The 26,759-nt window shown below is 46.3% G+C and overlaps 1 protein-coding gene across 5 annotated transcripts in view; it reads right to left on the bottom strand.

The window, feature by feature from the left end:
- The window catches only part of HIPK2 (homeodomain interacting protein kinase 2), a 135,045-nt gene that overhangs the window by 17,891 nt on the left and 90,395 nt on the right, over window positions 1-26,759 (bottom strand). For 3 of the 5 annotated variants that reach the window (XM_037390244.1, XM_037390245.1, XM_037390247.1), the window contains 8 exons: window positions 17,566-17,689; window positions 15,380-15,499; window positions 14,569-14,655; window positions 13,305-13,489; window positions 9,373-9,535; window positions 6,569-6,788; window positions 4,861-4,982; window positions 261-403 (listed from right to left, as the gene is read on the bottom strand). In XM_037390244.1, the coding sequence (XP_037246141.1) occupies window positions 261-403; window positions 4,861-4,982; window positions 6,569-6,788; window positions 9,373-9,535; window positions 13,305-13,489; window positions 14,569-14,655; window positions 15,380-15,499; window positions 17,566-17,689 (1,164 nt within the window). The remainder of the gene's footprint in view (window positions 1-260; window positions 404-4,860; window positions 4,983-6,568; window positions 6,789-9,372; window positions 9,536-13,304; window positions 13,490-14,568; window positions 14,656-15,379; window positions 15,500-17,565; window positions 17,690-26,759) is intronic. The other 2 variants (XM_037390246.1, XM_037390249.1) reach the window with 1 other exon arrangement.

The following is a 26,759-nucleotide window of genomic DNA, read 5'->3' as shown; positions in this document are numbered from 1 at the left end:
GGCTCCCAGTCCCCCCAGGAAGGAGCATGTCCCCCAGGGAACTGACTGAAGGGAGCAGCGCAGGCACAGCACTCTCCACTTCAGGGATGGGGAATGGAGAAGCTGCCTATAGCTCTCAGGCGGGGGTCACAGGCTGTAGCCTCTGCCCTTCTCCCGCTGGCTCTGCAGCCTCATGACACACCATCCCTCCCACCCTGGCTCTCCTCACGCCTCCAGCACTGGTGGGTACTTCAGGGAGCCTCCAAGCACCTCCAATTTACCTCCAGTCTGCCAGGGGTTGGGTGCCCGCCATGGACTCTGGGATGACAGTTGCATGCTGGACAGAAGTGTGGGTGGCCACCCCAGTCAGCTGCTGCCAGGCAGGAGGGAGCAGGATCTGCTGAGTGCCACTGGGCCACGCTTGCTGTCAGACAGAGGGAAAACAATTTCTTAACAAAAGGCATCGTCAATACACTAAGCATGTATGGTGGTCCATGCTCAGCTGGGGCTCCTAATAATGAGCATGGTCATACTATCTAACTTTTACCAGTTGTCAGTCATAGATGACAAATACTGTTAGGAAACAACAGTAAAAGCAGTAAAAGTTATCAATATAGAGAACACAGTGGGGTGGGGGTGGGGTGGAAATCCCTGCTGTCTGAAGCAGCAGCTGTGTTTTAGGTTATACTGGGAATGGGAGGGATCAAAACTGGTCAGCATTTCAACCCAAACATCAAACTCTTTAGCATCTTTTAGTTTTAACTCTTCATATCAGCTGGGCGCTATGGTCCCATTGTTAATTTTTGCTCTCCTACAGCCAGTTTTCCTTCCCACCCCAACAGGATCTAAAGGACTTCAGGAACTAAAAAGGAGAATGAACTTTTCAAGGATCAGAAAAGAAAACAGGGGGCTTCGAGGCTTTTCAAGGAGGGAAAAAAGATGGATTTGGGGATACCAAAAGGGAATGTGCATCAGTCACGCAGTGCTCCTCAGGAAGAACAACCTGCTGCACAGGCCGAGGAGCTCTCTGGCCTTTTCTGAGCGGGTGCCCCCCTTGCAGGGGTGGAAATCCCTGCCCTGTGAGTTGAGCCATCACTGTACTATGCAACCATCCCTCCAGCTGTGCTGCCACAGGCATGACTCAGGTCGTCCTCCTCCGTGACTCCACACACGGGTCAGATGACTGTCTTTTTGAGCTGGGAAACTTTCTTTGCTATGTGCTGCCTGAAGGTGGCTCTGGCAGTTTCTCACTGCCTGGACTGGGGAACTCAGGGGTACTACCAGCTATGGCCCTCCTTAGTCCCTACATTGTGTTACCTCACAGTTCTAAGAAGGCTAAATTTTAGAGGGGAGGCTTTTTCCAGGCATGCATTTTCCCCCATCTCCATCCTCACAAGAATCCTGTTAACTGTTCCTATGATCCCCTCCTATCCCCTGATAAAAAACCCCACAACAATCCACCCTCCTAAAAACCCCCACTTTCCCCAGTTCTGCTCCAAAGTTTGACTGTCCTGCAATTTTCCACATTGTTGAATTAGATGAAAAGGCTGCTACAGTGAGGCCTCTCAGCACCATCTGCGAGGGACAGACAGTCACAGGGCTCCTGAGAGCTCTTCATCTGAGGAATCACAACCACGGACTGGTGCTGCTTGGAGTAGGTAGGAGGAGGAGGCAAAGACACAAAAAAAAAATCAGGAAAAAAGCTTTTTTTCTTTTTTCCTTTTCTTTTTTTCCCAGCTTTGATTTAAAAAAGGAGACTAAACTACTGTTGCAGTCAGTTGCAGGGGACTACCTGGATTTACTTGCAGAGAAAACTGCTTCCTCCCTTTCAGGAAGAGAACTGAACAAATCTAAGCTCCTTTCCTGACTGCAGTGCATAAATTTAGATGCAGTGTCAGGGTCCAGGCACAAATTCCTCACTTATTAGGTAAGGACCACTGAATCATTTAATCTGCAGATAAGGCTTGTCTAGGCTGATCCACTAGCACAGTGTGCTGTGCTTACACACGGGAGGCTCATGCCGGCAGCTGCAGCCTGTTCTGAGTTATTGCATTACTGTGAAATTGTGCTGCTGCAGCAGAGCGCCGCGCTGGCCCCTGTGCTCGGGAGGTGGTGGGTCCCCCAGCGCAATGGAGCTTGCACTTCGGATGTAGAGCAAGAAAGACTAATGGAATAAGCATGTTTGTTCTGGAAGCTGGTGGCAGGACCTCTGTGGGAAGAAGTGTCGTTGGGAAGGAGTTAAAAGGAGAAGAAAATCAAGAATTCAGGGTGTTATTCAAGGAGAGGGGACAGTTCTGGGTCACGTCATGGAAGTCTGCCAGAAAACTACAGCTTTGTCTCTTTTGAGATCTGAAGCTGCAGAGAGCTATTAGTAAAGACTGGACCAATCTCCTTTCACTAGTCTCTGTGAGTACAGTATGTGGACCACACTTGCTTGGGAGGGTGAAAATAGACCCAGAGAAGTTACAAATAAGTTACTTTAGCCATTGGCTCTTCATTTTGTAGGCTACTTGCTCTGTCTAGTTCCATGCCACAGGCTGCAGATACACAGCTGCCAGAGATGATGCTCAAAATCCATCACTGCACTGCCTCTGCCCTGGGTCCCTCCAGCTCCTGGAGCTCCTTACCCTGTCCCTCCTCTGGGGCTGCTGGTCTCATACAAAACACACAGGCAGAGCTGGATGCTGGCTGTGCTGGGATGCAGTAAGGCTTTGCCAGCCACAGCCATCCTGATGTGGGCAAGCACAGTGACCTGCACCACACACTGGGCAGGGGAGAAAACCCAGTGGCATTACACAGTGCTGGGAGCACAAGAAGCAGCATCACACCTGATCAGGGGGACAAATAAGGTGGGTGGAAAGACAGAAGTGGGCTACAGAGGCATTGCTCTCTGCCAGGGACAGTCCCTCTAGTTGGAGCAATCACACAGTCCGGTCTGAAGAGCGTCAGATAAGCAGCTGTGCATAAGAGGAATAGCTCTCTGCTGAGAGAGAGACACGCAGCCGCTCAGAGATCAGATGTGACTACAATGCATTACAAAGAAGCTGTGTTTTTCCATTCAGGAAACTGGAATTGGGTACAGATTTGTTTATCAGACCAGCTGCTCAGCCCGAACCGAGTGAGGCCCGTGGACACCAGATGCCACTGGCATCAATCAGAGCGCCTTGCCATCAGAGTGGCAGCTAGCGTTTCTCATTGCGTGAGACAGACAGATATATCAACAGGCAGACTGCCTCTCTTTTATTAAATCAAAACTTAAAAATCTATGCAAGTGAGGAATGTTTCTCAGAAACAGCTTAAATTCCCCTGCGGAAGTGACAGTGAATAAAACATCAGTAGAAAGTAAGAGAGGGGCAGCCCACGAAACAGGAGATCATGTAGCAGGGGCAGCACAGAAATGGGTAGCAAAGCTCCTCCTGAACACTCCCTCCCTCCCACAGACTGTGAGGTGACCCTAATGAGGCTACCTGGAGAAGAAAAGGAGCTAGAGGTCCTGAGATCTTTCAGGATCCAGCTGCCTTCGGGATGCTTCAGACCTGCCCCACACTCCTTCAAGCCCCATGCAACAGCATACCTCAGGAGGGCTGGCAGAATGGTGGGGCATGCAAAGCTCTGTCACCTCCTTCACCCACTGCCTTGGCTGACTTCTTGCACAAGCAATAGGTGCCCACAACTGTGCCTGTACAGACTGCTTCTCGCTTTGCCATTGCTTTTGTTTCCCTGGCCTCTTAGCTTTCCTTTCCTACCAAATGAGAGGTGGCCCACGTAGGTTGCAGCAAAGATAGCTTCAACGTTTCAGACAGCCCTCTAACAAAGACTCTGTTATTGGGAAGGGGCAGGGCATGTTAGCTAATGGAAATCATGCAGGCTGCAAGTTGTGTTTCGATCTGTCTTCACCAGATAAGCATGACTGGCATATGCCAAAGGCAGGCAATTGCACCAACTGTCTTAGCCCAGCAATGCAACGCACAGGCTTAAACCCTGAAGTCTGCTGGTACTTGTCTTGGTATGAATGCACTGGCATTACTGAAGGCTTGGCAGAGCAAGCAATCCTGAGTCAGAGGCACGTCTTTTTGACTTGTAGGTCATCTCTTCCAGGCTGCACAACCTAGTACTAAGCATACTAGGCACTTTTTTTTTTTTTTCCTGCCAGAAACATGCCTGATATTGGCAGAGCTACCATGGCACCAGCTGAAAACCAGTAGAGGCAGATTCACTGAGGCCAGCACAAGGAGGAATGAACTACTCCTCCTTTGTGAGGAGCTGGGGTTCTCCTTGACGGTGTGGATGTGATTGGTGGTACCCATTCCCATCTGGGTCCTCTCCTGGGAGGAACCATGCTTTTCCTGTGAGCACATTTCGGACAATTGTATCAACAAGTGCTGCTGACAAGGAGAGCTCCCTGGCTGTGGGGCCCTTGCTTCTGACCCCTACATCTCTCTCATAACTTAAGAGCAGAGGGGCAGCTCATAGAACAGAAGGGTGCGAACTTAAAGCAGCATGCAATTCACCAGCACAGCTCCTGGCCACAAACTATCACTGAGCCCACAAGTTCAGGAAGATGCAGGAAGGTTATCACCAGCTTCCCCTCAGCAGAGGCCAGACATAGCTTCCCCTGAGGGTTCCCACTGATTCCAACAGAGAAGCAGAAGGAAAGAAGGTCTTTCCAGAGATCTTTGCAACTCTGACATAGACTTTGAGCTGAACAATGAACTGCAGGAGGTTTGGACATTTTGGAGAAAGCTGGAGACCCTTATACGGGCTGCCCAAATCTCCAAACTGCACCACAGAAGGTCCTCAGATAAAGCTACTTTCCCCAGTCTCCAAGAGCTAAACAACAAAAAAATACCTGCCAAGCTCAGTGTCTTCAGAAGTCCTTACCTGTGCGAGGAGTCCTGGCTGGATCTGAAGAGGCTGAGCCCCAGGAGCCTGAGTGACAATGGGAACAGCATTCTCCATCCGAACTGAATACCCAGCATGCTTCGAAGGAGAGGCTTGTAACCCTGTTCCACCAGCACACAAGGTACAGCATTAACCATCAACAGCATGGCTAGGAACAGGGGTCTGGTTTTCAGAAGTGCCTAAAGGCACTCGTTGACATCCACTTAAATTGCAGTGTTCAGACCCTCTGAAAAATCAGGTTATCAAGAGTCCCACACATTCTACCCCAGCCCAAAGATGTCCATCAAATGTTCATAAACACGACACACGTATAAGCATGCAAAAAAGAGACATTTTCAAAGACAGTAAGGGATTAACTAAATTCATATTTTTACGGTACCTCAAATGCGTGGGAAATATCTTAATACACCGTGTACAGGGAGAAAAGGAAGAGAGGGGAGGGAATGGCTCCTCTTCCCCCATATTCTCTGGTTCGACAACAGAAAACAGTCCTTGCCAGCCAAAACCCATTGCTATGTGAAAATGCTCTCTTTAGACCAAAGTAGGACAGTGGGACAGGAATGCAGAACTCCATACTCCCCCAGCCTTGACAAGGATAGGTGATTTTCTCCTGCACAGCTTCTCAAGACTCATATTTAAAAGGCCCCAATTTGACCATGTAATCTAGCACAGCCCAAACTTCAATCACTGCTGACTCAGCTGCGCGTTTAGCCTAACTGAGCCGGAGGAAGCTTCCCTCTCCAACATCTTAGTGCGTGGCACAGCCTGCGCTACCTCCTCTGCTTTAAAGCTTTCTCAAGACACCAAGTGGAAGATGTTAGCTTACCTATTGTAGCAATACATTTCTGAAGTCAAACCCCTGAGATGCATTTTAACTATGTAGAAGAGGTCTAGCTAAACTCCCCTAGTTCAAAAGAGCTTTGATAATCTTGCAGAACATTTAACAAGTGCCTAGAGACAGCTGCACAGACAGGCTTGTAGAAGTGAAGAGCAGAAGCTGCACCAGCTGAACCAAGGCCTATTTAGACCAATTTCTACAGATACCTGGCTAGTTTTTCCAAATTGCTACAGCATGTAAAGTCAAGAGAAGGACAAGTGGCTAAATCTGATCACCCAAGTTATCTGACAGTGGTACCTGCCACTGGTATACACACGCAGAGCTGTTCTCAGCAGGACTGGAGCTGAAGGAATTGTACTGATAAATGGCCCTGACCATCTGTTATGGGGGTAAACCCTCACCTATACCAGCACCACACTCCCTGCTGCGTTAACCTCCTGAGTCCCCCTTTTAACAACTGAATCACTGAGAGGTGATGAACCCATTACCAATTTATTGTAGTTGTGGGGAAAATTTTTCAAGTTTACCGAAGTGCAGCAAAAGAGTCTCAAACTCTGCTCGGAGCAAAGGATGACAAAAATGACATATTCTCCCCCAGCCCCTTCTCAGTGCCTGCCCCATTCTTTCAGACCAGCCACCTCCAAATCATGACGTTGCAGGTGCCTGCAAGATCATCTGCTGTTGCAAACATTTCCATCTGCAACAACCTCATTTCTCTGATTTACCAGGCCAGCAATTTTTCTACCATATGATCTGCACTAAAGGAAGTTTGTTTCCAACAAGAGCTAGATGAAACAGCAGCGGGGAGGGAGCAGTGACAGGCCAAGACCTGGCAAGGCTGCTACTTACCTTGGAAGCCTGGTGGGCAGACGATGAGAGCTTGCTGTAAGGGGTCGGGCCGGGCACAGATCTGCGCCGTTCCTGTCTGCAGGGGCATGCTCCGCTGGGCCACCGCAGCCATGGACGCCGCTGAGGGCTGGTAGAGTGCAGATTGGTAATTTAGTATGGAGACCTCAGGGTTGGTTAAGGAAATAGTGGCACTGGAGGAGGTGGGAGCCAGGTTGGTGGTCTAAAGGAATGACGGGAATTAAACAAAAACAAACAAAAAATGAGGGAGATGGGTACGCTGGAAGAAGCAAAATCCAAAAATAAAAAAAATAGTGTAAGAAAAAGTAAAAAAACCAACCAAACAAGAAAAACAAACAGCAAACTGAAACCAAACAAGAGGTAGAACAGGACACTGAGGAGCACAGAGGCAAGGGCAGCAACAGGGAAAGGAGCACAATCCACCTTAGTAACCACAGCTGTATCATGCCATGAGACCTCCAGTCATGTGGTGCTGCTGTGTATTGCTCAGAGGCATAGCATGTTCTCCAAAGCAGAACTGTAGCCCCATTTACAACCTAACTGGCATTGATTTGCAGCATGATGAAAATGGGTTCAGAAAATGCTACTATCCCCATATAATATCGTGTCTCATTGTGCACATAGCTCTGGAAGAAGCTCACGTTTCTTAGGTAAAAGAAACTTACCACCTCCAATCCCAGTGAAGTCTTGTCGTGAGAGGGGAGACTCATTCCAGCCATTCCTCTACCTTGTATCTACCATGGCACATGTCCCTTAAATTATGTTTTGAATTTGAAGGAATCAGAAGGCGTAACGGGAGGTAATAATACTTTCAAAGTCCAAGCTTTGCTTGGCTTGACTTTAAAATCTCTCAGTGCAGAAACCCCAGCAGGGGATGTTGCAAAGCCACAAATTCAGCCCAGTGTTCTGCAAAACATCTAGAAATCTGAAGGTGACTTGCTTTTTATTTGGACTGAGTCTGTAACAGTTGCAGACAAACAGCCCGCAAACAGCTCTGCCACTGCTCTGTAAATATATGTCCTTAGCATTCATGTCTAGGCAGCTGGGCTCTACCAGACCAGAGCCCACCTTTCCTCTCCATCCAAACACATCAGCATCACTGCTGGAGATAGGTCAGACACTGCTTTCTTGTGGTGAATGTAAGAACTTAGGATGAGGCTTTGATCAAGACTGCAGGAGGCAGCAGGCTAAGCGTTTTGCACTGCCCTGGCTGCCACTGGGCCCAGGAAGGGTGCCCATGCTGCACTGCCACAACCACAACCACAAGAGATGCAATGGCAAAATGCCTCCTCCTCCTCCTCCCCTCTCTGTGTAGAGGCAGAGAAGTGCAATCTGTTCCCCTGTGCAATGCACTGAGCAGCAACCATGACAGCTCCCACGCTCCTAATCTCAGGAGTTGTAACTGGAAAGAGGCAGTCCCCCTATATTTTGCAGAGACAGAGCACCAAAAAGCCAAGATGTATGGTTCACTGAAGAGAATTGTGAAAGGCTTAGAGCTTTTTCAAATTAAAACACCCTTCCTGGAAATGTTTCTACTACTTCTAACAACATTGGAGATACCAGTTCTGCTCAAAAGACACACCTCTTACGAGAATTCAGAAATTACCATGGATCTCCCCAGCCAACAACTGATCTTAACATCTAGTGAGTTGTGAGGAAACGAAAGCAAGCCTGCATTTCCTACTAGCAAATGTGGTACAAATGGTGTCTCTGCCCTGCAGCTGGAGCCTAGGGGAGCATGTAGCATGCATTTTTTTAGTCAGTATCTCAAAACGGCCAAGAAAGGGAACCAGTGTTTGTAACTAATACCCTATCACACCAAGACATGACCTATCTCTCTCTGCATCTGCTTTATGAATTGTTCCAAAAGACCTTCTGTGATCACATGTATCGAGAACTGAGTCATCAAGTCTGGTTTTCTGAGTGACACAGGAACACTCTGTACATCTACACAGACTCCTTTAGCTCCCTTGCTTTCCAAGCAACATTTCCGCAACGCCACCTGCAATCTCTAGAGTGAATCTTGAGCAGCCTGTTCCAAAAGGTTTAAAAGCCAGTAGCTATTTCTTGAGCTTCAGTCTCCTAGAGTGCTCTCCCTGGAGAGTTTCCTTCTACTGTTGTAATACAGTACCGCAGTAAACAACTTGGCCTGCTAGTCACATAAAATTTGTCAACTCAGCACCCCCTGACTCTGGGCCATGTAAAAGTAATACAAGAGTCCAAAGCATGACTACAAAGCCAGAGCCCACCAATGTAGAGTGCAAGGTGTTCAGAGTAGGGGTACACGCACAGGGCTCCCACATCAACTGTGGTATCTGGAGTAAAACCCATGAGAGACAAGAGTAAACATTACCACTAAACTCTTCTTTCCTGTTGATCGGTTACACTGCTGTGTTTGTTATAGAAGGGTTTAAATTCTTTTTTCTTCAATGGCAATTTGAAGAAGCTCTGTAAGATCACAAATACTTCTGCCTGATCCGGGGAGTGCAGTCCTGCTGGCTGCATTAAGGGACTAATGAGCTTTTCCCCATAGCAACTTCCCAAGTAAGCAGGATTTATCACCCCCAACAACAACATAAACAATGAGGGCAACATTTCACTGTTGCACAAAATGTCACGAGATTACTGCTTGCCTGATGAAAAAAAACCAAGAGTGAAGGAAGGAGAGTAAAGAAGTACCATCTTTTTGCAGGCATGTTAAATGAGATGCTACTTTGCTTTACGTCTTCTAAACCCCACTGATGTAAACATTTCAAGCACCGGCTGCTTCTGATTGATGCCCTTACCTGGTTGTGGACCGTGTTCAGCTGGTTGTTGAAAGTCATGGTCAAGTTGGTTGACGTACTTGGGGCTACATGGGTGATGAATGGTGTCTTGCTCTGGTTCACGGTGTCATACATATTCACCCGCCGCTTGCAAATCTCCATGTTCTGGAAACAGGACTTGACACTGTGTATGGAAAGAGGGGACAAGGAAGAGACAGAAAATCAACCAACCAACACAGTTCATCACAGCTGCCCTATAAGGTCTCCATGGCAGGCTTGGCACTTTTTAGTCTTTTAAAGCCCTTTGCTATTTAATGTAGGTCTCTCTTAACGAGTGAGAGTCAAATTAGCCCTGTACTGAAGAGGGCCAAATGGGTGTCAAGATGAGTGTGGCTGTTCTGGGACTCCTGGGTGCCCCCACGGGTCTGACCACTGCAATGTAAGTCAGAGAAAGTAAGTAAATTGGCTGCTTTTTAGGTGGCAGGGCAAAAAAATACAAAGCAGCTATTTTTAAAGACTGAAAGAGGTTGAGACAGATACTGGTTTTTTTCTGATGGTTGAGCCTGAAAGGAAAAAGACAACTCATGCTTTCTGCCCCAGTGTAAGCCTAAAGGTAGTTTTACAAGCCTTTTTCAAGGAAGAATTCTACTGTTCTTGGTCACCGAGACCCCTGAAAAAAAATATCTTACTTCTCCCTTTTAAAAAGTAGTTCACCGAGAGCCGAGTCCAGCCAAGTGGTTAAAACATTGCCCCTGTCTGGCTAAACACTTCTGCAGATGCTTATCTCAAAGCACATGAGCTGTCCTCTTGCAGTCAATGAGACGATTCATATGGCAAAAGGTTATACCAAATCAGATTCATCAATGTTCCTGGGGGAATCGGGTTCTGAGGTTATCTCTAGACTGAGGACTGGATCTCTAGGGGGAAAGATTACAGCTTCTCGCTCTACACAGACTTTCTTTTAAATGTTATTGATATAGCAACAGATTTTTTAAGAAGCATCATATTTTGTATCCCCAGTAAAGGAGATTAAATACTCTTTGCACTGCTAGAGCACTCTTAAGTGTGTGGTACATGAAACTGCTGGTATTTCATTTTTATAATTGGGATACCAAGCATACAGCTGTTTAAGTGATAACAACATAGTGATCTTGCACAAAGCTATTTTTAATAAAATCTAATTTTTCAAAGGTCTAAAAACCAATACAGGTTTTCGACAATTCTTCTATAATAATTGTTTCTATAAATGTGACCTGAGAGTCTGAAACACAACCCAAAAAAGTATAAAGGAATTTATTTTATTTCCATTATCCCAACCAAGAAAAACAGAAAATCCAAGCAGGGAAAATTAGCTGTAGCTATAAAAAAATCAGTTGTACACATAATTTCTTTTCTAACAATCTAAGCTGTTAAAAGTAGAGGAGGAAACACATATTTACATCATTTTTAAGAAACAAAATGTCCCTTCAAAGGGAACAAGCTCATGTGATCCCTATGGTTGGTCAGGAAGAGGACCTAGATGTTTGTATCCCTGTCTTGTCTCTTACTCACATGGTCATGTTTCTTTTCCTACAGGTAATATAACTGGATCTGTGCCATAAACACCTGCAGACAAGACAGACTCGGGACACTGTGCATAGCTGTGCATTATGTGCATTCATTTAATGAACTATGAAATACCTCTAAGTCGCAGAACATTCAGAAAAATCAAACACATTAAATATATAACACTATTGAATTGCGTTTTTCCAGTCAAGTATGAATACAATTCTCTCTCCAGTAAGCAGAAAGCACTGGAAAGAGTATATATTCTGTACATGGTAAACTCTGTGTGTTACCAAATGGTTTTATATAACAAGGTATAATCTCTACTAATGTAATACTATGTTCTCTGTCTTTACTTTAAAAAAAAAAGGGGGGGGGGAGCGTGGGAAGGATGGCAAGGACTGAACAAAACTGACAGAAAGACTGAGGAGTACCCAACAATTTAAAAGACTGGCAGTTAAATACATGAAATGGGAAGCTAATCACACTTTTTTCTGCTTGGAAGCAAGCAGAACAGCCCCTCTCAGGCTGCTCAAACTTGCAGCCTCTCTGAAGCATGCCACAGCAGAGATTCCTTCCAGAAGCTGCATCTTCCACATACTCTCACTTTCTGTGTTGCCTGATTTACTTTCAAGAGAGGTTACAACTTTCTGCATCTCTCGAGGCTTTGAAATTTCTGTTCTCAAAACCACAGGCAATCACAGACAAAATTTCCATCAACTTGCCATGCTGGTTACAGATTATTGCTCTTTACCAGTCACTGCTTCCAACGCGGAGGAGCTGCACAGGGTTACGTACCCAGCTGGCACAGCATTTAGTATTCAAAGACCTGATGATGAATTTTTTATTCAGGTAAAAATCTCATTTCTGTTGGCCCCAATGATATTTTCAACCTTTCTGGGGCTTTGCCTGAGCAGCCACAAGAGAGCACTTCAAAAATGAAGATGTGATTATGGTCTGTTGTGTTAGCAGAAAGATTTCTGATGGCATTGCATTATGCTACAAATCTCCCCAATCTTACACAATCAGTTTTTGCACAATAAGAAGGACTGTTGCAAATTAAAAGACTTGCTAACACTGTTAGAAAATACTGTCATATTTTATTTATGAATGTTTCTATACGAAACTTACTTTCTCTCTGTTTAGCATAACAATCTCCCATCTTGTTTTCATTACATTTATCACTTACTATCTACTTATAGATAAAAATGCTCAAAGACGTCTGTGCAGGGTAAGTCTGGATCTACACAGATCGTGCACCCGCTACCTTCTGGTAAGCAGCTGCTCTTATCTTATGATAAATGTAACAAAAAGGCAGCTACAGCTCCTTCACAGAGGGAAAACTACCCTAAATGAACTTGAAATACCACAGGTAAGAGCGCACATATGGGCAGGAGAGGTGACACTGTAACCTGTTGCTCTGCAGTACCCACACAAACATAGTCCACGGCTTTTCAAGCAGTTCCCTTTATTTCATACCTGAGCTCCTCACAGCCTTTAAATACCCATGCACATGACACCCAATGAAGTACAGTGCTGCGCCAGTAACTGTTCCCCTGACAAGGTGAAGGGACAGCCTGCAAAAGCACCTTGAACTGCAAAGTGCTGTAGAGCAGGATGCTCAAAGCTAGGTGTCCTGAAGGCTTTGGAAAATCCCCGCTACATGTCTGCCTTCACATACACCTGAGAAGCCTGGGCCTACAAGAAGTGCTCAGAGGACAAGAGCAAAATACTGGGTGCAGGTTTCCTGCATTTCAGGTTGCTGCGCTCCGTGATGCAGCCTTAGGAGCAGCGGGGGAGTCAGACTTGAAGGCATGACACTTCTCCACATCTCCATCAAGCACTGGAGCCCATCTCCATTCCACGAATGTGTCAGCTGAGGCCAGAGCATGGTGTTTAAGCTTACACAGGCTGGCAACAACAAAATGTGAACTCCTTGTCCTGTTGCTTGTGCCTGTAAACCAGCTGGCTGCAGAAAAACCTCTCCCCGTGAAAAGCTAACAGCCCCAAATTGACCCTGCAAGATGGGAATGTTCTGGGAGGAAGGGTCAGCTCCCCACAGCAGATAAGGTTGATTACTGCAGTGACAATCAGGGCTGTATTGCTTTTAGATATACTGATACACTTTCATCACTAATTGCATCATTGCTTTTGCATTTTAATGCAAACATATGTAATTATTGAATATTTACATAATGAATGTAGCACACGCTGCAGTGTTTTAAATGCCGAGCACCTACAACACAATTCTTGCAACCTTAAGATTTGGCAATCCTCTTTTTTTTTTTTAACTAGAAAAACGTTAAAAGTTAGGTCTTAAGTCCCCTCAGATATATTTGGTCTCCACCACAACCAACTCGCCTCCTCACCCCTCAATTCAAAACCCAAGCAAAACAAAAGCCACGTACTGTGTGCTGTGAGGGAAATCGAGCAAGTGCGTCATGGTGACAAAAGGGTGGTTCAGAGTTTCAATGGGTGTTATTCTCTTATCTGCATCTATCGTCAACATCTTCTTTAACAGATCTATAAACTCCCGCCGGTCCGCCTTTTCCACCAACATATCACTTCCTTCCAAATCTGTTGTCATGTTCACCTAAAGGAGAAAGGACAAGGGTGAGCACTAAAGGGAAAGAGCAGATGGCCAGGTCTCCAGCAAACTGTGTTTACTCCTCGCTGGAGCACATGCCCTGCAAGCCTCTCTGTCTAAAGGGGTAGTTGCTGAAGTCACAAGGCAGACTCCGCAGTGGCTAGTCATCTGGCTTGTGCATGTCAGATCTCTAGACAGACTGTTAAGTGTTCAGCTTGCTTGGGTCAATGGCTAATGAAACACTTAGTCACCCTCCACTGAAGATGAACAGCTTCCATGTGGTAGCAGGCAAGCTCTGATAATCAGTATATTTATCATATAAAGGACTGTGCTATCAGATACTTAACTATGTGCCCTGTGAGCAAAAATTATACAAAATAAATAAAAATTGTCAGTAGGTTTATGAGAAACATCCTGTTCATGTATCAGGTGCCAGGAAAAAAACACCTGTTCTGTTATTTCATCCATTTATGCAGTCTCCCGTGATCTCAGTCCTCCATTTCTGCATGTTTGCTTGTGAATACTACAATGACCAGACTTCGCTAGCACAAACCGTAGTTTTGTGCGCTGGTGTGCCAGTTTTACACACTAGTTCGTTTGCTAGCACAAACTCCAGTCACAAGAGTTGTTACGCTGGAATTAACTTTCACAACCACACAGAATTGACAGTGAATTAGTACTCCCTGCTCCCCCAGATAGCCATGTTTTACAGAAAGCACGATGATTATTTCCAATGTTACTGTTTTACAAATGGAAATATTAAAGCACAGGGAAGTAAGTGACTTGCCAGTGGTCACATAGAGGAGCACTGGAGAGACAAAAGAAAATGCAGGATTTCAATACTCGGAGATGTGACAGCCATTTTTCAGGGCTGCTTTACTACAGCACATTGAGCCCACATGCCCTGATGTGCAGTTTCCCCTACAAAGCAGCACATAATGAGCTGATCTGGTAGGCATAATCCTGGTATTTCTCAAGACCTGGCACAAGAATAGGATATACAGAGAAATCATGTAGTTCCCATTCGTTAGCACTGTCTGAAAACATGTGAGGCAGCGTTGCTTGTTATTCACCAATGCTCTTACCTGTGCCATATCATCCAAACAGTTGAAGATATACTTTCTTGCTTCCTTCGACTTAATCCCCGTCTCTGCCTCATGATCATCTGGCGTCTGCTCAAAACAGGAGACAGGCATTGACCCTGCAATCAGCTGCATGTTATGTGCCACTTCCTGCTTGTGCCTCACTATGCCCTCATCGGGGGACCACTGTGTCTCTCTCGCCTGACCAGATAATATTTACACTATCTCCACTATGGTCAGGTGACAGCTTTTGTGTCACAAGGTGATTTATCTCTTCTTTTTCACTTCAGAGGATCCTCCCAGCTCTGGAGGGAGTGCCAAAGGTCTCTTACACGCACCCCAGCGTGAGGCTCAGCATCTCACCTTCAGAGCCAGAAGTCCACTGGCCTCTCTCTTCGGGGACTGAATGCAGCCAAAGACATTGGTACAAGAGGCTCAGAGCTCACGTGCATTACTAGCAGTTTTGGTTGTCAGAATTAAAATGCTTTCTTCCCCCCAGCCCTCAATGCTTTAGACATAAGAGCAAAGTCTGCCCAGGGCATGTTTCACTTAAACTGCACATCAATTCATTGACTACTTAGAGGGAGATTTCCAGGTCAATTCTGGACTTAAAATTTCCCACAAAGCAGTGTGCCAAGCACGTGGGTTAAGGGCTGCAGACTTCGGGGAACACAGCTTTACCTCAGGCTATACCCACCCCAACGTCTGTGCTGCATTGTAATAAGCAGAGACCTAGGCTCTGAGGTGACCTGAACGTCTCCTCACTTCCAACTAACAACTGCAAGGTAATATAAACAAGGGAATGTCTTCCTACCTTCAGCCTCCACAAAGGATACGGTGAGTCTGTATCCCTGTTGAAAAACCTTGTAGTCTTCGTCCCTGCACTTAACAAATACTCCGCTGGTAAGCCCTGTGTCTGTGAAATATAGCGAATCTGTAAGAGAAGGATGAGAGGTCACTATTCATCCTGTGAATATCTCTGGAGGTCTTCCTTGAAGGAGGCCAGGAGGCATTTAAAACAATAGAACAAAGAAAGAGAAAACGTAGCACGTAGTTAGACTTCACAAAAACCCGACACCCACTGCAAGGAATGAGAGGAAAGAGAATTCCCATACAGAACCCCTCCATTCATCACGTACATCACTGGAAACTCACCCTCACAGTATGCTCCCACAAAGCCTACAGATAAAGAGAGTAAAGTCCCTAGGTTTTAGACGTCCAAAAGGAAGGCCCACACAGATTTCAATGGAGTATTTCACCACTTGGCACCTTTTTATGTCACCTCTCCAGGAGGTAATTTGATATTTGCACTCTAACTTTTGCTGGTTTTCACCTCAGCTGAGCTCACAGCCTTTCGTAGGAGCATTCTGAAGTTCAAAACGGAGGACTATGAAGTGACTATCTTTGAACTTAGATGAAATATACACTCAAACGAACTGACACCCTCATTAATTACTTAATCTCTATTGCCTACATGACTTCATATTTGGGTTACTTCCATGACTATGACCTCACTGGCACTCACATAGCTAGAAGATGCTACACATGTGTTTCCAGGATCTCAGACTTTAATTTATTTATTCAAAGGAGGAAGGGTCTGTGATTACACAATTACAGACCAATCTCACACACACCTGGGGTGCCACATGAAACCTTAACTTTGGCATCTCATGACTCCTGAACATTTCACTCTGCAAAACTGCTGCAAACTTTGCAAAACTAAAAATAGTCATCTACTCTAGAAAATTCTAGGGACAAATGGAAAGTGTTTGAAAGAAGAGACAGAGAGGGGTAAAAAAATGTAACTAAAGGCATAAAAGACTGCCACAGTTTCAAAGACTACCAAGCACTCAGGACCTGATTCACTAAGTGTGGCTTGCTTGGCTCTGCAGCAACTTAGGCTCATTGGAGCTCACACACCTGAGAAGCCCCGGGATCCTGCCTGCAGCCTAGTGCCAGTGCTGCAGGGTGACTCAGGCTGCAGTGAGGGGCCCAGGACCAGCCCCCACCCCTTTCCCAGCTCCCCAGGATCCCTAACCATACTTCACTGGTGGAAGCTTTGTGCTGGGCAGTTAAGCTGGACAGGTAGGTATGGGGATTTCTTTTTCAGCTGTCTGTTTTATGGCTTTTGGGGTGTGGCAGGGAAGAGAAAGAAATCTACTTTTCATGCTTGGTATGTGATTTTCAAATGCTTGTGAGTTTTTCGCTGTGTCTGATTTCCTTTGGAGTCACTAATGGTGCTGCTCTTTGCTGTGGGTTATTTCCCCTGCCAAATTTCACCTTTAAAGCTCTGACTAAAAAAAATAGTTGTTACAAAAGAAAAGTCAAAGCAACATTTTCATATATGATTTATTATTTTTTTTGTAATTTTCTAAAAGAAAAAAAGACCCTTTTCAGGCCTCATTTGCAGACAGCTAAGATCACCCTAAAGATGACTATGGGAATGGAAAGTGTTCTGCAGCCCTGGCTCTGGCAGCCGCTGCGCTATCAGTTTTGGGACTACAAAAGGAACGTAAAAGCCTATAGGGAGAGAAGTACGACAGCTTATATTAACTGGAAACCTACACTGCTGTGAACACTCTCCTTCTTGTCATTGCTTTTAATATGCACCTTCATAAAAGGGGTTATGAAACGCAGCAGAGTTCGTGCATTTATTCTAACAAATAAACCCTTATTCAGCACTTGCTGTTACAGCAGAGAAAGGGTGCCTGCTCTGCTCAGTGAGGAGAGACATGTACAGAGCTCTCCAGTCAATGGCAGCGTTCACTCTTGATTGAGACTTCACTTAGACAGTCAGGTCTTAAAAGCCAGTGTACCCAACAGCATGCTGGTTACCTAGAATAAATACCCCAGGTAGATAACGAAAAGGTTGACTTGGGAAGGTAAGAAACGCATACCCCTCATTAGCAAAACAGAAAATGTTGGCATGTGTTCACTCTGACAAGAGAAGGGAAAACCACCTATGCACTTACCAGCATCCCGGGCAGTATCAGTACCCACCTGATCATACTCTGAAGCTCCCGGGTACAACGGCCAGCCCAAGAACAGCTCTGCGATGACACATCCCAATGACCACATATCGATTGCTTCACAAAACGGTAAACCAAGGATGATTTCAGGGGCTCTGCAAAAGAAGAGGTTAGAAAACATCAGCAACGGGAGCAGATCTGCTTGGCTGGTGCAGGGAGGCCTGTGCAGAGCATGACACCCATGAAGCTGCCTGCTGCCAACAAGTGCCACCGCTCCTGCGGTGCTGAGGGCCCCACCGGGCACCAGCAAAGCACCTGCCAACCAAGCATTAGTCGGTTAATACTCACCCTTGCAGAAGAATCCTCTGGCAGCATTGAGCCAAGAGACAGCCCTATGTTTCACAGTAGTTTGCAAAAGAGAGAGCTACCATTATTTTCAATCAGCAGGTGGGAAAAATGAAGCACAAACCCAGTGTTGTGCATTTAAGGCCACCCAATTAAGGCCCCCACTTGGGGTGCTCAGACCCAGCTCGCTGCCCTGTGGAGGAGCCACGCAGGCTCCCTGCAGTGAAGCATCCTCCGCTCACACAGCTCAGTGGGCCTCGCAAACAGCCAGACATTAAATAATCATTACAGGACTGGTATAAAAGGACTGCTGACTTTTTAAGCAAATGGATATAACCATAAAACAGAGAAATAACAGAATTAGAGCTATGAGACCTAAGCCTTTTCCTCAGGATGAAGTAGCCAAGAAGCCGTCACTTCCCAGTCTGTCCCAGGCGCCTGAACTAGAGTGCCGCTTCCCTCCCAACCCCAGCAGCCAAAATGCGGTGGCACTCCTGCTGTGCACTTACTGCCAGCCGCAGGCGATGCCCACTGAGGCACCTCTGCCCAATGCGTTTCAGTATTAGCCCTGCTGAGGAAGGACAGGACAAGGTAAAAGCATTGTTTCAGCTCTCCAGAAGGATCCCTGGCTGGGGCACATGGCAGGTGTCCAAATAAGCAAGACCAGTCTCAGCTCAGACTTTCAAAAGACCTTAGGGTGAAGCTCATGTCACCTTTCGGCCAGGTAGAAGCTGGTATCAAATCTTAGCCAGGTACTGTGCAGACCATGCAGTCAGTGGAGAGACACACACTCCTCCCAAGGGGCACTGGTCTCACTGCCTTGGGATGGTTTGACCCCCCCCTCACTGATGCTGAAAAGACCTTGAAGATGAGATTAGATGGGCTTCCTAAACTCCAGCAGCCAAGGTGAGATAAGATAAATCCTCCCCTTAGTGCCCCGAATATTCTGCATTTCAAAAGCAATTTCTATGTGGAAGAATCACAAATATGTTACAAATACCGAAAACCTTGTACAAAACCCACCTCCACACACAAACACCTTCCTTACTTTCCTCACCTCAGCCCAGACCTGCACATGCACTTAAGTGCCACAGTTCCTATTTTACACAAGGATCACCCTAAGGCTTCTCTCCTGCTCTTCTTGCAGATCTTGCAACATTTCTAAAGCCTCAGCTTCTGGAGTCAGGTGATGCACAACAGAAAGAAAACCTTACTTTCCCATACTTCTCTAACTTAAAAAGAAAAAAAAAAAGGCGGAAGACAGATAAAAGAGAGGAACACACATTGCTTTAAAACTTTGATCATTTTAAAAATAGCCTTGGGATTTCTTGGGCCCTGATGCATATTTTGGGAATGCCTGGGACTGGCTATTGAGGAAATCAAGTGCCACCATCCAGGGCTGGAAATAGGACCCATGGTTCCCAGTCTCCCATCTGTCATCAGGATAAGATCTGACACTAGTGAGATCATGCTAAGGATTACCAATTGCAGTGGAAAATATTATGTTTTAATCACGCCATTACATAGTCATGTGAAGACAAGCCTTTAGCCAAGAAACCAAGCAAAATGTGTAATTTTTTCCAAAGAAACAAGCAAAGGCCCTGTAGCAAGAACCCATACCCCATCTTCAGTCCACAAACTTCCCCAATTGTGGTTTGACTGGTAATGATAAAAGCCCCAAACTATCTGTTCTCAAACCAGCTATGCAGAACGTAAAAATTACAGGAAATGCTGGGATTTTAAGGTTAGGCTGCTTTGTGCCATTCCCTCAAAAAACATGACAGAAACTTAAAAAGTGGCTACCTTTAGCCCTTCTAGCTTCATCTGTGCTTATTGTTTTCATACCCCACTGTTCTTTAGCCCATTGCGATAAATGTTTTATTCTAACATCAATCTCTCCTTAGGAAGAAGGGGTTAATTTTCCTCCTTTCCTCCTCATTCCGTCATCCCTGCATACTACTACTCATCATCCCTGCATACTACTCGACACCTAGACAAAATGCAGAGAGAAAAAGACAGCTATGGTGACCTGAATCTCATTACTATGTAAATCCTGCATTCAAAGCCATCTGCCTCTCCTTGTCTGCCTTCCACATTGTGAACGAAATGTCCCTGGTCACTAATGAGAGCTCAGCCACACATCGCCTGAAGTTCAAATCCCTCCCTCTAACTCAAGTGGAGGAAGCAGAGGGGTGGACTATTGGTGGGATATTCCCAACGTGATTTTGTGCAGAAACCTCCCTGTTCGTAAAAACCACTTGCACTCCTATTATATGCAGTACACACTTCCTCCCCTCCCTCCCCGCATTTATGCTGCCAATACCTCCAGACCCCTGCAAGAAGGGATGACCTAGAAATCCTGGTTCCAAAATTTCTAATTTTTTTTTCTCATGAGTCTTCAGCTGTCCAGCAGCTTTTCCTTAAAGCTCTGGTTTCTGGAGTGCAGCAATTAGGAGAGAATTTCTGTTTCAGCCACAAGAGAAGTTTTGCATCTCTGCTGTTGGGAAGAAAAGCACAAAAGCAGTGTCTGTACCACTGAAACACATAAAAGGCAACTAAATGGAACACCATTCATTATATTAAACCAGACCTATCGTTGTAGGGAAGAGAGGTGGTGAGGCAGTTCTATTTTACTTTTTTGAAAGCTAGTACTCACATTACTTAATCAAGCCTAAACATTTGTTGCAATCTTTGCCTGTTCAGCCACAAACAGATGATAATTTTTTGAGAGTTATGAGAACCCCTGTGCGAGAGGGGCCAGATGGCAGTGATATGGTGCCCTATGTACACCATGGCCAGCATTCACTGCGGCTTTCTCCCAGCCCTAGCATCATGACTGCAATTTTTCCATGGTAAGGGAGTGGCTCTAAGACAAAAAGATCTTGTTAACTTAATTAAGCAGTCATTAAGACACTGCAAGAACAACAGGTATCGGACACCACACAGGCTTCCAATTTTCAGCTAGCAGACACCTCCCATTTGCCATGCAAAAGAGAGAGATGGAGTCACCCTGGGAGGAGCAGTGGTCTGCCTGCCTGCTGGCACTCTGCTAACGGCCAACGCCAAGCATTTTGGTGGAGGATGCTGCAAGTGCTGTAATGAAACAACTTGTGCGCTGATAAAATGACTTCCAAACCTCTATTGGGTAGAAATTGTTCTGTATGCTCAGTTATGGATGTATAGATCTTCTGCATACAGACCAGTATCTAACACGTGGAACTCTTTCTTAACATAAACATGCCAATTTTTTAAGACAAGGTGAGATCTTGATGCACATGTGACACAGTTCCACAGGCAACATTCTGCTTTCAATAGCATCTTAATTCAGTTGTTTAAAGCCTGATTTTTTTTCATTAGGTTTAAATTTATCACCTCTCACTTCATGTTCACATGGATTGGCCTAGAGGTGAAGATGGAAGCGCCTGAATCACCTTTCTTTTAGCACAAGCTATTTTTATATTTCTGCCCTGTTCTCCCTTGTTTGCAGCAGTTCCTGGCTTCTCAGTGTTCCATCCCATGGATGTTTCAATCCACTTCCACCACCTGACCTTACAGCTCCTCTTCCTGACATGACTGCTTGGAGGCAGGCTAAACAGACCTAGAAACAGTTAAACGTGAGGATATTCCCCAGACTTATTTTACACTATTTGCAGAATGCTTTCGTGTTCCAGTCTTCTCCAAGCCTAATATTTTGTTTTCTTTTGGAGTGACACGAGGCATTTCAGCAGATGTTTTATCTGTGAGATCCTCTGAGACAAACAGTCCTTTCTCCAGAGGAGCTGCAGTTAATTTAGGACATGGAATTATATAGAAATAGTTAATTTTTCCTCTTCCAATGTTTACAGCCTTTCGGTACTGCACTGATCTGGCATAATGTCTGTAATCTAGATCAAGTCCCTTAAATGTTCCACACTCTTTTCTGCAGCCTAACCTAAGCAAGTCTGTGGTAACTGCACACTTAAGCACTTCACTGCTGGTCCACCACTTTTTACAGATAATATATAAATTAACTCTGGTCCTAAAATGTGCATGCAGTCCACTCCACAACTGACCTTTTTACTCCTAAAAGCACTCAGATTTAACTCAGCAGTAAGAATGGTGTAATTCTCTTTTCCAAAGAGAAAGAAAAATTTCCATGTCTTGGCCAGTTCTTTATGTGGGATTGCTCCATTCGGCAGCTGGTGACACTACGTAACAGGGGAAAATGCCCTATTAAAGTGTTCGCATCGGAGTATTGCAATTATAAATCAGAAGAATGATTCACATAGCAGCAGGTCCTCCCAGAACAGCACGGAGGTCTTCAGCAGAGCTCTCCGGGGCTGCAAGGGAAGTGTTTTCTGTATGATAATACTGCTTGTTTTAACACAGACTCACCAAACCTTTCAGTTGTGGTGGGGATCTTGTTTGAAACCACGCAAAGGCAGACTACTACCAGATACCTCAGTACGTGCAGGAACATCCCCACTCACCACTCTCTGCCAGTTTTTCAGCTGTGCATCTGCAAAACCCTCGGCACAGTAATTCCAGCCTCCAGTATGAGACACATAGAGGGAAAACAGAAAACTTTGCCCTCCTGTCCTTCCTCAACTGCAGGTTGCCTTTGATGCCTCCCAACAAAGGCATTCTCCTTCTGTATGTACAGACACAACCTGCTCTACAGTTCACACAGATCATGCCAGCATAGGCCAAAGATGTAGAAACCACTCACCATCAACCTGGAAGAGACTAAAGAGCCCTGCCAAGAGCTTGTAACTCCAGGAGAGAGGCAGCCAGCCCATCCCCTCTTCTCACATCTCCTACCCCTTTCCCAGACCAAATTACCCCCCTGGCCAGCAAAGGGTGACCTGTTCTTCAGCTCAGTGCTGGGTCCAGCAAGTCCTCCATCACCTTGGGGCCCAGCTTGAATACACCCATGCACACCAGAGAGCTGCTGGTGCTGGGTACTGGGGACCCAGTGGATGAAGGTCCCCACGCTGGCAGCGCCTGCAGGACTCCAGAGGCAGAAGTGTCATGTCATCATTTGTTTGCACCTCACATATGACCCCTTCCTGCTTTCAGGCCTGCTGCTGGCAGAGTATTTACTTTAGCAACCCTGCTTTGTGGCAGGGTAATTTCATTGTCTGGTGTTTCTGTCAGGAAAATTAATTACCAGTCTAGCTTCCTGGCTTTTTCACCCACACATCACAGGACATTAAAAACAAATGCCAAAAAAATTCATTTCCACAGACTTGGATTCAGAGTGCTGGGCTCTCTCTGAATTTTAAAACTCCCCTGCAAACTCCCCTCCTTGAGGATAATTTACCACCTCTGGTAGGGTCCTGTGGCTGAGCGTGATTGTCTCAGCAGAGTCCTTCATGGACAAGTATACGTAACAGACAAAAATATAACTCAAAACTTGATACTTGCTGGCACCTTGAGCAGAGAGCATGCCTGCTTCTCGCCTTCAGGGTGACGCTTCTAGAAGAAGGTTGTGGGCAGCTGCAGGCAGAGCTACAGTGATGCTCTCTGCTGAGTCGATACACACAACTCCCATCTTCTTCTGCCTGTTAGTCTCACCTGCCAACACCTGAACTTCAGGAAGCAGCAGCTTTCACATCTCCATCCAGAAAGCCCTGGGCAGAGGCAGAGAGGCAGGAGCCAAACCCCTCAGCCTGAGTGGGCATGTACTGATCAGTTGCACACCCAGGGCTGACCCCTCTCAGTGCTTGTGCTCTCCCATGCACCAAGATACCTCCTGTGAGGAGAAGGAACTGCATCCTTCTCATGTCTTACAAAGGGGTTTTTATTCAAGTGATGGGGCTCCATCCTTCTCTCAGCTGAACCCTTTCTTTGGTATCTTTATGGACTCTTTCTCATACCTGCTCACTTGACCCTTTTGTATTTTGTGGAGGTATCCACTTTTTATTGCCATATACTGCAGCATGCAGAGTACCCTCAGCTCTTAGTTAATGGAGATGGAGAGCATACAGCACCTTTTTTTGTCCCTCTCTACCTTTCAGACCCCAAATCACTTCTTAAGTGAAGGGCTGTAAAAGGAGATGGGCTCATATTCTGGGAGTAAAAGGTTGCAGTTGCTCTTTCCCTCACACCTCCACCTCTCCACTGGAACTGACACCTGAAAGGGATGCAGACATTCAATATTGATGACCTCAAGACTCAATGCCTTCCTCTGCTCCAGGGCTGGGCAGCTGCAGACTTCCTTCCTGTGAAAAAGTCAGCCATCAGGGCCACAGCTTAACACCTACAAGCACCAACAGCTCCTGCTCGCTCACTCACTCCCTCGCTCACTCCCCATCCCATGTGCTGCTTTCAGCCAGGGAGAGCCAGGCTAACCCTCATTGCTGGCCTCACTGTGGGACCTCTGCATTTCTCCCGCATCGCCAAGCACTGAAGTTTGCTCAGATGCTCAGCTGACAACCCTGCAGAAATGGTGCAGCTCTGCAGCCACTTGCTAGGGCCTCAAGGACTGCCACGATCTCTGTGCTGTGTTGGGAAGCACCAACACAGCAGAATCACAAGGGACAGAGTTGGGAGTCAGGACTCATCCCAGAACATGCAGGCACACCATGCCTTTTATATTCCAGAATAAAGTTCAAAGCCTGGAGAGTTTAGTTAACATAGGGATATTCATAAGAGAGGAAAAGGGCCATTGAAGAATGTCATATGATCTATCAAGAGTATGCTGTTTACCCACAAAGATGTTTTAGTTTAAGCTGTAGGGAGGGACGGTGCCTCTGAATGGCCTACTAACTCACTCCCTCTTTCACAGGTCGAACACAGCTATGCCCAGTTTCTGGAAAAGACTGTGCGTGTAGCCAGAGCAATTTCCAGGGCTGTCAGACCACCAGCACAACCACCACTAGAGGGTAGCTCCAACGCTGCATTGCTCACATTGCCCTCACCCATCTCTCAAGATTAGTTTGCAACACATCAAAAAATATCTGTATCGGCTCAGAGGACTGGAAGCTGGATTCACTCAGCCTTCGGTGATGGTTTATGTTACAGGACATAAATATAACCTGGAGGCTGGTAACAAGTGAGGTACCGCAGGGGTTTATCCTGGGCGGGTCTTGTTTAACATCTTTATCACTGACCCGCAGGAGGAGGCAGAGTGCTCTCTCATCCAGTTTACAGGTGCTGCTAAACTGGAGAGACCTGGTGATGGGCTTGAAGACAGAGCTGCCACCCAAAAGGATCTGGACAAACAGGAGGCATGGGCAAACAGAGACCTTCTGAAATGCAGCCAGGACAAATGCGGAGTCCTGCCTCTGGGATGGATCCAAGTCCTGGTGACAACACCTGGGGAACTGCTCATAGGGCAAAGCCATAAGCACCCTGACTTGAGGGGCAGTGGGCTGAAACAAGGACCCTGGTAGCAGCAGCTGGGCCAACAGGCTCCCTGGAGCAGGGCTAGCAGACCAAGGAATGTGCTGACTCACCTGCAGCCACACCTGTGAGACCACATCTGGCTACCATCCATGTTCAGCCTGGGGACCCAAGTGCATGGGTGAACTGGAGCAACCTCACTGGGGAGACACACAGCCATGGGAGACCTGAGAGCAGCCTGCCCCCTTCTATCCTGCCACATGGAGAAGATGGTGCCAAGCTCTTTGCTCAGGTGGGCAGCAGGAGGGGAAGATGACAGACAAAGCAAAACAGGGGAGGTTCCCACTGGGGACAGGGAAAACACCTCCACTGTGCTGATAAATGAACCAACCACCAGTAGAGGCTGCCGCAAGAGGCTGTGCAGTTGCTGTCCTTGGATGCTTTCAAGACCTGGCAAGACAAAGTCCTGATCTTGATCTCATGGCTGACCCTACCCTGACCAGCATGTTGGGCTAAATGACTTCCCAAGGCCCCCTCCCATCTGAACTACTCTAACTCCATACAGTACAGTAACTATACATTTGTCAATAGGAAGGTCACCACAATCCTCCTACATACAGACAAAATACTAAATAGCTGGGAGTGTTTCAGGGGGTGCAGGTGCAGGTCCCAGGGTGTTTTTAGCAAGTGTACATAGGCGGTTCTTTCTGTCTTTTAAAAACAGAGAGCAAGTTACACAAGAATTACTTCTGGACTTGACTGGCATAATTATCAAAGAAGCCTTGGGAGCCTATCATTACTAAGGGTATTTAATAGCAAATAAATCACAGAAGCAGACTAAACTGCCCGCCCCTTGACACCACTCATGTTCCACCAGGGTGCTGACTGGGAAGGGTGAAAATACTCCAGATGATGGTGTCAGAGGCTGGCAGGGCTAGCCCGGACACTGGGAAGCCACCCACTCCCTCCATGCCGTGGTACTGGGCCATCCCATGCCTGTGTCACTCCTGGCAAGCATTCAGCCAGCTTGCTTTACAGACCCCACTGGCAGAGCATCCATAAATTTTCCTGTGCCCCAAAGGACCTCGCCCCTTGTAATTTTAAGGAATAATACAGCTGTGCATAGCTGGCTTTATGTCATGCCTGACTACAACTTGTTGTCAACCTTGTGTCTGTTTAATACATATGGAAAAAGCTAACTTCAGACATCTCACTTGACTTTGCCTATACCCAGCTTTCTGCCAGGCTGCACCTCTTCCCTATCTTCACCCAGCTGGGGCCTCAACGCATATTTAGTACCGATAACCTCGTCTCTTTCTCTCGCCTGCTTACCTCTGCCCCCTTTTGTCTCTCATCTTTCCTGCTTTCTTCCTGCACTTAGTGTGGATGAAGAGAGAGGTGGACATCACACACAGAAGCGCTGAAGTTCCCCACCTCCATGGAAGGGGTGCACACCACACACCTGCAAACACAGCCCTGGGCTGCTACGGGGGGCAAGCTGGGCAAGCGCAGATAGTGTGCATCCATCTTTAACAATGGAGTGTCACAGAGACA

This window comes from Falco rusticolus, chromosome 5 (genome assembly GCF_015220075.1).
Source record: "Falco rusticolus isolate bFalRus1 chromosome 5, bFalRus1.pri, whole genome shotgun sequence".
Taxonomy (NCBI): Eukaryota; Metazoa; Chordata; class Aves; order Falconiformes; family Falconidae; genus Falco; species Falco rusticolus.
The sequence above is the reverse complement of the archived record's forward strand: the minus strand, read 5'-3'. Positions and strand labels throughout refer to the sequence as shown.